We start from the raw sequence: 12,799 nt of genomic DNA on the forward strand, positions 1-12,799 counted from the left end.
TTTTTTTATAACCCCATACTTCTCCTTTAAGTGCCAAAAAGGATACAATACTGTTTTTGGTCTCTGCAGAAAGGAAGTTCTTTTTTTCTTTGAGGGGTGATTAGAGTGCGTTCAGTGTTATTTTTCTTCTTTTCTGGCCGGGGGGTGGGGTGGGGGGGTCATATTTGCCTGATCTTGGGAGTGACATTTATTTTCACAGTGGCGTACAGGCTTGCTTTACTTAAATAGGCTGACAGGGAAAGCAGTATAAAAAGGGATTTGACAATTTCATAACGCTTTGGCCATTCATTTCAGTAAAAGGCCATAAAAGGTACTTAAGGGCACTGCCAATGATCTCCTGATCTACAACGATGGTCCAAACATTTTAAAATACAGCGATATCATTTGTTTCTTACGCGGATTGATACAGACTCATCAAACAGCTCAGTAGGTGCCATATTCACATTGTAGAAAAAGATCTGTTGAATAAAAACACACATTTCAAAAGGGATAACACAGAATGGGGCATGATCACAAGTAGGGATGAGCTCAGGCATGTTTGGATCCAAGTCCAAACCCACCTAAGGTATCCCACCAGGAAGCGGTCACCTGCTTTGGACAAATCATAAGCAGCAGAGGCATTCCCTGCCCTGTAGCTGCATGAATACAAGGAGCATGTATACGCAAGGTTGCGGAGGGGGTTGAGGACAGGAATGCCTTGCTCGTTTATGATTGGCTTTGTGCAGTGACGGCTTCCTGATGGGATAGCCAGGTTGGCTCAGACTGGGATCCAAACATGACTTTGCTCATCCCTAAGTTCTAATGTGTTTACAAAAGATTTTTTTTTTTTCATATAGACTATATCTAAAGAGATGGAAGGAATTATAGAAAGTAGATCTTTAACAAGAAAAGTGGTTTTACCCTTCTAAATTCCTAGCAACTTCTGCCCATTAAGAAAAACTCTGAAAAATGTTCTGGAAATAAAAAATTCTATTGTAATAATTTATACAGTGCTATCACTTTCTCTGTCATCAGTCTATGGTCCCAAAATAAGCTCAGAAGACATTTATATTACTAAAATAACATGAAAAAAGGGATATTGGGCAGAACAAAGGAATAAACCTTTTTGGTTTTATTTTAATCTATGGATTGCTTATACAAGAAGAACAGGTTCACTTTAATACTTGCCCCATCAGCAGCAAATGTTTGCCTTTCTTTCACTCCCCCCGCTGCTCATTTTACACAGGGAAGTATAGTATAGCGATATTCTGGGTACTTTCAGGTACAAGGAACTCCTCTCCCCCCACAACAACTTCGGTGCTTCACATTTTGCCACTCAGACACCCAGCACAGTTACATGGGAGCTGGTAGAGTTTTTTTGGCCTTATGTAAGCTTCATATCACCACAAGGTTTCACTTCTTCACTCCCATGGGTGAACAAAGTGATGGAATGGCAGAGGAAAGAATGTGCAGCAGGTAGGGCCAGCATTAAAGTGAATTTGTTGCTTTAAACCCGAATGGGCAAGGCTCAGGTTCACTTTAAATAGAACCCTTCTTTGCAGAAATTTAAAGTGACAGAAATTTATATGAGAGGAGTTGAGTTGTACATACTTGAATTTTTTTTAAAGCAGAGTTTAGTTCCCCATTAAAGAGAACCTGTCACCAACCTGTCCCCTATGTGATGAAAAAAAAAGTTTTTTTTTTTTTTTTATTACTAAAGTGTAAAAGCGGTTTTAAAAAAATTGAAGGTTACACCTTCCTATCCCTATCCCTGCAAATAATATTTTGCCTCCCCCACATACGAATGTAAATGCATGTGTCAGGGCTGCCTACGCAGAAAAACTTGATTGTCCTGCACGTTACATATTACCGGGCACGCGAGAATAACTCTAGGCCCATTATTCATGGTTAACTTTAAACTGATGACCTGTAGAGGCTTTTAAAAGGATAAGTTCACCTTTAAAAAAATAATAAATGCACATCTTTCTGCAGGTAATAAGAAAAAAAAAAAAGTGCCTTTTTTTTCTTTTTTAGGAGCCAGGAGAGCATTGCACTAGCAATCAGCAGATTGCTGGTGCCATGCAGGACTCCTGCAGACTGTCAGGGTAAGCGGTTTGCCCATTCATTGTAGGACCAGGCAGTTTCACACTGACAGGAAGAAACAATGAACTACCAGAGTGCTTAACAGTGCCGTGGTCATTCATTGAGAACTACAAGCCGACATCCGCAAATGATGTCGGTACTTCTAGTTGAATCATTCACAGAACTAGAATATAGCACGGTCCTGCTATATTCCAAAAGTGATAGTTGGTATGGGGAACATCTCCCTGTACTGCTGTTGCACAGGGCTTGGATTGCCGAGCTGTTGCAGGAGTGGGTACATGTAACAGGTTTCCGAAGGTGAACTTATTTTTTAAAGCAGCCTCTCAACCCTTTCAACAAGAGGAAATAGCGTTTTAGTCTTAGGGAACCCCTGAAAAAAATGACAATCTACAATTCATAATACATTAGTGTGATGGTCAGTGGAAAGAATGTTCCTTACACTTGTGGTCATTGGGAAGAATTACCCAGTTACAGATTGCTAAAAAGATCATTGGTGTCAGTGGGAACTTATTTGAGACACAGAAATTACTCAAGGAACCCCTAGCAACCTCTGGAAGAACCCTAGTGTTCCATGGAACCCTGGTTGAGAAAACCTGCTTCAAAGTGGCAATTATAAAAAGGTACCAAGGTTGGTCACCATTTCACACACGCAATTTTAAGGCTTGACATGTTATCTATTTATTCAGTGCAACGTCATCTTTTATATTTTACATAAAAAAAAAAATGAGTTGTATTTATGTGCCCTAAAACTTTTCATTTCATAAACTAATGCACTAATATTATGTGATTTGAAAAAATTGGAACTACTTTAATCATTCTCTAGGGCAGCATTTTTCAACCAGGGTGCCTTTAGGTTTCTTCAGGCATACCTTGGCAAAAAGTCTAAAAATTGTCCAAGCCAGCGGGTGGAATAAGCCTGCATTTTAGCTTCACAAAGCCATAATTTTTCATTGTGCACCATTACGACCTTCTAGCCGCCGGCATCCTAACAACCAATGACATCAATTGATGAGGATGGCGATTGCCTGCACAGCATCCTTGTTTGACCCTCCTCTGCCCCTCTCCGTCAGTGCTGGGGTTACATTAGCTCAGTGATGGAGAAAAACAGAGGGAGAAGAGAAACATTGGTGTACTAGTCAGTACCAGTGTGCAACAGTGTACTTGCTTTAAAAGAATAAATCACCTCTAATGTTGGGTGTCCTATGTGTGTGGATATTGCTGCGTTATATAAAACTATTGGAATAGCTTTTACATTTTAGAATGGGGTGCCTCAAGACTGTCCATAATTTTAAAGGGTGCCTTGGGACTATCCATAATTTTAGAGGGTGCCTTGACCGAAAAAAGGTTGAGAAACACTGCTCTAGGGTGTCTGCTGTCAGAAAATATAATGTTTAGAGAGTTTTACATGTTCTTTTAAAGCAACATGTCTGTCTCCCTATATATATATATATATATATATATATATATATATATATATATATATATATATAGGCAAAAATGGTTGACATGTTAAATTTATTCTGGTACGGTTTATATTGAAACATAAGATGTTACTAGTGTGATCTTTTTAAAGATAAATTCTAAAGACCAACAATGGTCGTTTCACCAACATTCCACTAGGTAGCATACTCCAGATGGTGAAGTGCATAGCAGCTGAATTACACATTGCTGGAAGTCAATGGAAAACATACCTCATCGAAATAGGGGTTGTTTCCTCTTTTGATTCTTGTCCTATGGGTATGTCCACATAAGTGAACTTTCACAACTGGTTTTATGTTGTTACCAGACAGTTGGCGTCCCTCAATCACCCGAACCCGAATCTGAGAAAAAAAAAAAAAAAATTAGAAAAATGTATTGCTGAAATTTTGTGTGGATGCTAAAAACATTTTATTAGAATTCACCATGACTATAGTCACCTTCAGCCAAAGAAAGTATTGAAAGGACAAACAAAACTCCGTATTGAACATTTATAAAGAAAAAAAAAAATAAAGATACCAAAAGTGGAGTTACTAGTGACCATTTTAATCCACTATGCTATAAATTGTTACTAATCATTGTTACTAATCCATTTTGGAGCACTGTCCCATGCAATGCAGGTGATTGCATTTAAATTGTTTTTTTTATACTTTGCTTAGTGTGAACAGGGTCCTAGGGATGACAATTTGGAATTGCAGGCAGAATTGCTGCAATTCTGCCCGCGAGTCCAAATTGCAGCAAAGCATGCAATGTGTTTGGGTGCCATTTCTCTTAAAAGATAAGTTCACCTTTGGGAACATGTTACAAGTTTCACCCGTTTTTAGTGTGGAACATGTAACATGTTCCCGATCCTGCAGCTACTGCCCGATCCCCTCCCTCCCTGTGACAGCAGTATATGGAGAAGTTCCCCGTACTAGCCATCACTATTTAAAAACAGGCTCTGCCCACATTCTGAGAATGAATGGACTACAAGTTCTGACAGCCTTACCGGCTGTCGGCTTGTACTTCTCAATGAACTACCATGGCGCTCGGAGCACTGAGATAGTTCATTGAGTCTTCCTGTCAGAAGGATCGGCTTGCCAGTACAGGATGTATGAGCAAGCACATACACTGATAGTCTGCTGAAGACCTACATGGCATCAGCGATCTGCTGATCGCAGGTGCAATGCTTTACAGGCTCCTACTACAAAAAAAAAAAATTCATGCACATTTTTTTACCTGCAAAAAAAAAAAAAAAAAAATAATGTGCATTTGTTATTTTTGTAGTAAGGTGAACTTATCCTTTAAAAAAGGACATGTAAATGCATGCAAATCACATTTTAAAAAATTGTATGCGGGAACATTCATTCCCACAATGCAATATCTGAATGTGGCCTCATCCTAGTTAAATAAAGTAGTCACACAAATATTCACCAAGGAAAATTAAAATGATCCAATTTAATAAGCAGTGGTATGGTCTAACAGTTGCCAAAAAAAGGGAAAAAAAAAAAAAAAAAAAAAAAAATCACACTGTTGGCCCACTTATAGATCACAGCACTGGGTTTACAAATTAACTTTGCTTGCTCATTTATTTAGATCCATAAGGGGAGAATAGTTCTGGGAGTAGAAGGAAAACAGTTACACGGCAAATCATGTGACAAGACCATTAATCAAAGTGTTCTCTGCAGTTTTATGTAGAGAGCACACCCTTTGACTGCTGTAAATGGATGAAAACCTGTAAGATTTGTTTATATAGATAATCCAATCAAAATATCTGTGCTTTATCAATTCACGTTGAAGGAAAACAAGAATGTGCTGGGATTAAAACTACACTACAATATAGTCTGGATATTTAGGTAATGTCAAAAATGTAAGTAATCTCAAAATGTCAATGGTGGGGGTCTAAGTTTTATGTCATGTTGGCTATTCTGCAGCTAGCGACAACCCACCAATGACAGTTAACATGCCGCAGTTGTCACTTCACCCAAATCACTCCCCTGCTGACCAAAAGCTGCAGTTTTGCAAATGCTAGCAATAGCGAACATCTTGCTGGTAGCCAGAAAGATAGTGACACCACAGGACAAGGTATGAGGACTCTTCTCAATGTTGTGAGTGGCAGGGCCATATGATATGGATTCCAAAGCTGCCATAGATGGATTGAATTTTGGCCAGTTCAGCAGGGACCGGCCTAGCTTGCAATACACCTATAGCTGTTCCCAATTTGTAAGAAGTCGATCCAATGAACAAGCTTATTGGAGTCCCTGCTGTCAAAATACAACACCACAATGGGGAGGATTCCTCCATTCACCTTGCTTGTGTGGATAGGGGAATCCAGCTGCTGATCGGAAAAAAAAAAAAGAAAAAAAAAGAAAAAAAAAGAAAAAAAAAAAAAGTGTATGGCCAGCTTAACTTGCACAATTGCAATGTTATTGTGTATGTAAATTCTACTTCTGGTAAAAAGATTTTGCTTACAGTAGAATGAAAATTGTGATAGGTCAGGTCTACTCTAAACTGCATGAGTGAAAGGCGAGTAGAATTATTAGAAGAGGGCTATCTCATTAACACCCATGAACATTAACTCTATAGTTTTTAAGCAAAATAATTCCTTAAAAAAACACTGCTTGAAAGTTTACAAAAAAAAAAAAAAACCCACAAAAACACAAAGATTATCTGAATGTAGGCTTTCTAGATAGTGATCTTTTAATTTCTTCATCAAGTAGACACATCTTATGTTTTTTCCCCATTACCTGGAAGTCTTGAGGTTTGTTTGAAAGAATCCTCCTGGTCTTCTTTCCTTTGGTAAGACGTCGAGCGAGTTGATTTTCCGTCTGACCAGGAACGCCTGGCATAAGTGGGTTAAATCCTGAGTCGACAACATCTCCATCTTCCTCTTCATCTTTATCTGAATAGGAAATGATTAATGGTGTAATTTGCAAAAATATAGGTTTTAGAGGCTGGCTGGCTGTGCAGGCCCAATCTGACCACCATCAGGGCAGAAATACCCCATAAACTGAGAACATAACTGTCCAAACCTTAGACTTGCCCTGTAATAAGCCTGTACCTGCAGAAGACTACCCTCGCTCCCACCTCAATTCAGACACACCAATGTGGTCAGCCAAACATGTATGGCCTATAGTAGTCAGTCAACTGGATTTGTTCTTTAATGTTGAAGCAGTTTTGCCATTAATCCAAATAGCTTCCTTAATTAAAGTGAGAAAGCTATTTGTTAAAATGCTTTCAACTAGGGTTGCACCGATACCAGTGGCGGTGCTGATACGAAGCAATTGCAGGAGTACTCATACTCCTGAAAATGCTCCGATACCTAAAACCAATACATTTGCAGTGCAATTTGAGCCCATACACAATGAATAGGCTCAACTTGCATTGTAAATCACACCACAGCCACAGGGAAACCGCGTGTGATTTGGACAGGAATCGGATCGCATTCCTATTCAAATCACATGCGATTCTTTGCCTGTACGATTTGCACCCATTTTGTATGGGCTCATATCGCACTGCAAAGGTATCGGTGAACACCTGAGCACAAGTATCGGTGCTCGTATTCGCCAATATAAAAAAAAATTAAATAAAAATGTATCTGTGCAACCCTACCTTCAAAATTATAGAACATGTTCAGTTGAATGTAAGCAACTACCACCAGATAAACAATGACCTGGATAACTGAGAACTTTCAAAGCCAAGTGTACATGTTTAGCTGGCCAACAGACAAGCCTCTGATCATTTGAAGGTTGCTTTTACATCAGACCATTACATTACAACCATCAAAGAACGTATAATGATTGCTGATGCTTTCATAACCATTGTTAACGTTGCTAGTTTATTATGGGCTGAGGGCTAGCAATAGAATGAGAAGGCAAACACAAAGGATTCCGTTACCAGTTCCTCCATTTACTTAACAATGCAGAAATTAACTCATACGACTTTTGTAAAAATAAGAAATGTTTGAACAAGGAAATCCTCAGCTGTCTGGGGCTGTGTGCGTGTTGACAGCTATTTATACATAACCATTTATGGAGTTCAAAAGCCTAGTAAAGTGACAGTTTATGGTATGGTCACATGTTTTCCAACTACACCCAGACTTGCATGGTTAACAGGAAGTGAACAGTGGTAATCCATTTAGGGAAGCAACTAGAAGAACAGGTTCAGAATACTGCAAACAAAGGATTTGTTTCACCTTAAACAAGCTCTATAGCCTCTGCAATAGCAAACATGACTAATAGCGTATAAAGGAAAAAAGAAAAGAAAAAGCAACAATCAGGTTGAGTTAGCACACGAGGTGGAAGCTAACCATACTAAATGTCTGGAGACACTCCTCTCAAGGAAAAAGTGTAGCTGAAAATAGGAACCACTTTGTATGCATGGAAGGTAATACATGCCCAGGACCTAGAGCTCTCCTTCGTGGTCCTTCAGTAGTCTCTAATTATCAAATAGTTTGAAATAAAAAACTCTTCATATTATTTCATAGCAACCAGCCAAATCTATTCTTAAAATGTCATTTCTCAGTACGGGCTGGCATCTGATTGGTGACTGTTGAGTAAGAAAAGGCAGTTCTACTATGCGATTAAAACAGTGAATTCCAGCTGATATTTTCCTTACCAATAGGACATGCCTTTCAGATCTTCTACAGAATTACAGGTGGGATACTTTGAAAGATGTGCAATTAGAACAGAATCAATTTTCTAAAATATGCATGCAGATTTTCATCCACACCTTCATTACATCTCATTATAAAGCAAAGGTGCTACCTAAAAACTGGCCTGGGATGAAAAAAAAGGAACAACATACAGATAAGTCTTCCAGAAACTAGTTTCTATAAATTCTTTGTAAAGTCAGGAAGGAATTATTCAGTAAGGTAGCACAAGCCCCCAGGCACACTGGCACAGTTTCACCTTGGCTTGAAAACACTAGCATGAAAACATCAGGTTCAGGAAGGATTCAACAAGCTTCCAGACGCTTTCCTGCAGCCCTTAATATTGCGCTTCAGTAGGGATGAGGTTCAGATTTGCCTATAGATTCATTTGATTTGATTCATTTGCAGGATTTCAATTCGATCAAGTGCATTTTTTGACTGCCCATAATGCTGTACACCCTTAAAGTTGACCTCCAGGGGGCATCCAGGAGGGACACCTGCCCTGTACACAGTGTTAAAGGTGGGGAAAGGGGGGTGCTGTGTGCCTAAATTAGCAGAAGACACCTATGGCACTTTGTGACATTAAAATACTCAACTAGAATATGACGGGCGAGCCCTCTGCTGGCAGCCACCTAAATGAAGAATGATTCACATTTTTCTATTATCCCCACCCCCTGCTTTGCCCCGCTTTACCTCTGATAAATGTGGGCAAGGTCAGTAGGGTGTCCACAGATTTAAAATTTTGAAAACTTTACACCAAGAAAAATTTTATAAAACTAAACACGTCTGTGTGAATGACCCTAAAACTCAAGTTATTGTGGCCTGATTTCAGTTACTGTTGTTGACTCAATAAAAAGATGTCTGATGAGGTCAGTGGGTTGCAGCACATTGTAAGCTTTTTTTTTTTCTTACTGAACATAGGTGTTCTTTTATCATACAGTAGTAAATGACCGCTGCTCGGTTCTCTGGCACTCAGGAAGAGACCGTTCTCCTCTGAGTGCCTTTTTATGAAGCGGTGTAGATCGCTTCTCCAAATGAGAGAAGAGATCTACAAACGCTTTGAACGCTAGAAAAAACGGATGCTGTTACCGTAATCTCGCGAGATTACAGTAAGAGATCAGTCAAACACAGTTTACTAAGCAGCAGTAAATAACCGCTGCTTCGTTTGTGGTTCCTCCGATTCTCCACCTCTGGGCTGGAGAATCTGGAGAGGGAACACAGATCGCCAGTGAAGGGCTGACATCACTCCTTCATATACTGGCCATCTGTGTGCTGAGATGATCAGTGGAGAACATGTTCTCCACTGATCATCTCTGTTTCCTAAACCACTAATGATCTGAGATCAGCAACAATCCTTAGGATAGCCGCTGATCTTGGTTTCATAAAAGGACACCATACAAGGTGCTATTCCATCAGATGACTTTACTACATGTCTTTCCCAAGGACTCCAGAACGTTAAACGGTTAGTTCGCCTCTACAAAAAATGCCCATGCAGGTAAAAGGGCACCTAAAGAGTACATCAAACTGTGCAGTTTTGACCAAAGTAAAATCATACTCTTGCTAGAGGTGTAGGCCATATATATACTTCCTGAAGCCTGGCAGAAAACAACCAAAGATTGCATCATCCTATCCTGCCTTGTTGCCAGGATGTTGCTAAGACACTCCCAGCAGATTCAACCCACCTCACGCACGCGCTGTCTTTCTCCTGTCACAGCTTTGAGCTCAGGAATGATGGACAGCATATGTGAGGGATTTGGGGGCTCGCTCCCATGATGGTACAGGCGGGCTGTAGTGACTGGGGGTGTCTTAGTAAAATCCTAGCAATAAGGCAGAATAGAATTATGCCATCTCTGGGGGGTTTTCAGTCAGCATTTGGGAGGTCTTCACCTACAGCAAGGGCATTATTCAACTTTAGTCAAAGCTGAACAGTTTGTTTTCATCTACAGACACTCCATACCTGCACAATAAGCAGGTTTTCTTGAAAAAGGTGAAATAACCATTTAAATAAACTACTTATCCTCAGTTTTCTAAATACCTGAAAAAGGAATTCTTGTGTGATCACTGGAAAAATAAATCTTTCAGGGTCAAACAGAACTGTTTTTTTTTCCTATGTGCAATTCTTGCCATACACTTATAGATTTTCAGATGAGAATATTCATATGAAAATATTTTGTACATTCAATGAATGTTGTTTAAAAATTTCACTTGCTTTTAAACTTTGCATTTTAAAATTAATGTATTTTCCAAATGAAAACTACATACACGGTCCAAAAATTAATTCAAATCGAGAAAAGTGTTCTTTTCTGCTCTTTTGAATTTTCCCATCAACTTTCCAATCAACCTAAAAATGAATATTTTCAAAAAAAAAAAAAAAAAAAAATCAATATATGCATAGTCAGCATAGGTTTGAATGTGGAAAAAAAAAAAGAAGAATTCAGTTTCAGCATTTAAAAGAACTGTTTGTTATTTCTCTGAAGCCACCAACAACATACAATGTGCCCTGACCAGGGGCGGACTGACCATTTGGAATCTCGGGCACTGCCCAAGGGCCTGGGGTCAGTAGGGGGCCCCATGAGATGCTCCTGGTACCTTTTTCATAGGCTTTTTTAAGTTTAGGCAAGGACACAGGGGCCCCATGATCCCCTATTGCCCGGGGGCCCCATGAGTTGTCAGTCCACCCCTGGCCCTGACACGGGACAGTTGGAAATCTGACTGGCAGTAAAGTGGAACTTTAGTCAGAAAATTAAGTCCTGTTCGATCACTTCAGGCTGCTCCTTTTGCAGGTAAAACATTAAAAAATAAGGCCTATACTGTCTCGCCCTGCTCTGCACATGCTCAGTCGCTCTCTATTTTATGGAACTGCCAAAAATGTAGAGGCTGATCTGCTGACAGCCTAATGATTTACTGCTATGCAGGGGCATTAAGCTTCAACAAAATGGCAGACTCCAACAAGAAGAAACAAGAACAATGCTGAAGGCAATTTATAGCACACACTGCTTTTGCTAGCATAACTATTAATGTGGAACACTTCCTTGCTCTAAAACTTTTTTTTTTTATAAAATTTGTTATGGGTAAAGATCCACTTTAAAGTGGAACTAAACCCTCCTACCCTTTTCAGCCAAGGAAGCTGCCATCTTAGCCCCTGTTTGATCTGCAAGTGTCATGATGCTGCACATGTGATCAGTTATGACAGTGATGGCGAACCCGTGGCACGCGTGCCACAGCCGGCACGCCGAGCCTTATCTGTGGGCACGCCAGGAGAATCCAGCGGCGCACTGTCTTCCCGGCTGTAGTGTGCGTGACAGCCGGGTCCCAAGTGCGCATGCACAAAAAGCAGTGCTCTTTGTGAATGGTAAGGCAGTACCTGGGACACATGACAGATCCCAGAAGCCGCCGGACCAATCACAAAGCGCAGCGCTTCTCGCGCATGCGCACTGGGCATCCGGCTGTCCGACGAGCGCCCACACTACAGAAGCCGGGAAGACAGCGCGCGGCTGGATAAAGGAACAGGTAAGATAAAAAAAAAACTCTGCAGAAGAGCGGGTACCTGTCAAATTCAGGTACCCGCTCCCCCTCCCTCCCCAAAGGTCAGCAGTCATCCCTGTGCTGTGTCCGCAGTCTCTGGTCATCCCTGTGCTGTGTCCGCAGTCTCTGGTCATCCCTGTGCTGTGTCCGCAGTCTCTGGTCATCCCTGTGCTGTGTCCGCAGTCTCTGGTCATCCCTGTGCTGTGTCCGCAGTCTCTGGTCATCCCTGTGCTGTGTCCGCAGTCTCTGGTCATCCCTGTGCTGTGTCCGCAGTCTCTGGTCATCCCTGTGCTGTGTCCGCAGTCTCTGGTCATCCCTGTGCTGTGTCCGCAGTCTCTGGTCATCCCTGTACTGTGTCCGCAGTCTCTGGTCATCCCTGTACTGTGTCCGCAGTCTCTGGTCATCCCTGTACTGTGTATGCAGTCTCTGGTCATCCCTGTACTGTGTCAGCAGTCTCTGGTCATCTCCTGTACTGTGTCAGCAGTCTCTGGTCATCTCCTGTACTATGTCTGCAGTCTCTGGTCATCCCTGTACTGTTAATTAGTTTGCACTACTGTACGAGTTGTTTTTTCTAAACCAAAAGCTCGATATTCAGGTTTCATTGCAGTGTTGGCACTTTGAAAGAAATAAGTTGGTTTTGGGTTGCAGTTTGGGCACTCGGGCTCAAAAAGGTTCACCATCACTGAGTTATGACATCAGCCATTTGATAGCTTGAGATCTAGTTCACACCATGGTGCAGAGACACAAGTTTTTCTGTATGCATTCTGCAAGGGCTCAACAAAATCAATTGTTCTCTATGTGCCCTGTTCACACCACACCACTAGTATCACATGCAGATATTTTTATGTGCAGGAATCTGCAATCTGCATAAAACTCATTGACACATGCATGAAAACTGATGTAAACGGATATCTATGCAAGTGAGATCTGCAACTCAGATTCCATCAGATTTTCTGCATGTATGGTGTGAACGAGGCCTGACAGTTTGGTTGAGAACACAAGCAAATGTAACAGTCAGCATTCCCGGAATGTAACTGTTTTTAAACCATTAAATAGATGGGTTTAGTTCTGCTTTAACTACTTCCC

At 40.8% G+C, this 12,799-nt stretch overlaps 1 protein-coding gene across 6 annotated transcripts in view; it reads right to left on the reverse strand.

Moving 5' to 3' along the window:
* Positions 1 to 12,799, reverse strand: part of MYOF (myoferlin) — a 203,859-nt gene that overhangs the window by 121,298 nt on the left and 69,762 nt on the right. For all 6 annotated transcript variants that reach the window (XM_089690312.1, XM_089690311.1, XM_089690309.1 and 3 more), the window contains exons 6-8: positions 6,285 to 6,439; positions 3,774 to 3,902; positions 396 to 458 (exon numbers count right to left, since the gene is read on the reverse strand). In XM_089690312.1, the coding sequence (XP_089546438.1) occupies positions 396 to 458; positions 3,774 to 3,902; positions 6,285 to 6,439 (347 nt within the window). The remainder of the gene's footprint in view (positions 1 to 395; positions 459 to 3,773; positions 3,903 to 6,284; positions 6,440 to 12,799) is intronic.

Source organism: Staurois parvus, unplaced genomic scaffold (assembly GCF_062004578.1).
Source record: "Staurois parvus isolate SC_StPar_1 unplaced genomic scaffold, SC_StPar_1.0 ptg000525l, whole genome shotgun sequence".
NCBI lineage: Eukaryota > Metazoa > Chordata > Amphibia > Anura > Ranidae > Staurois > Staurois parvus.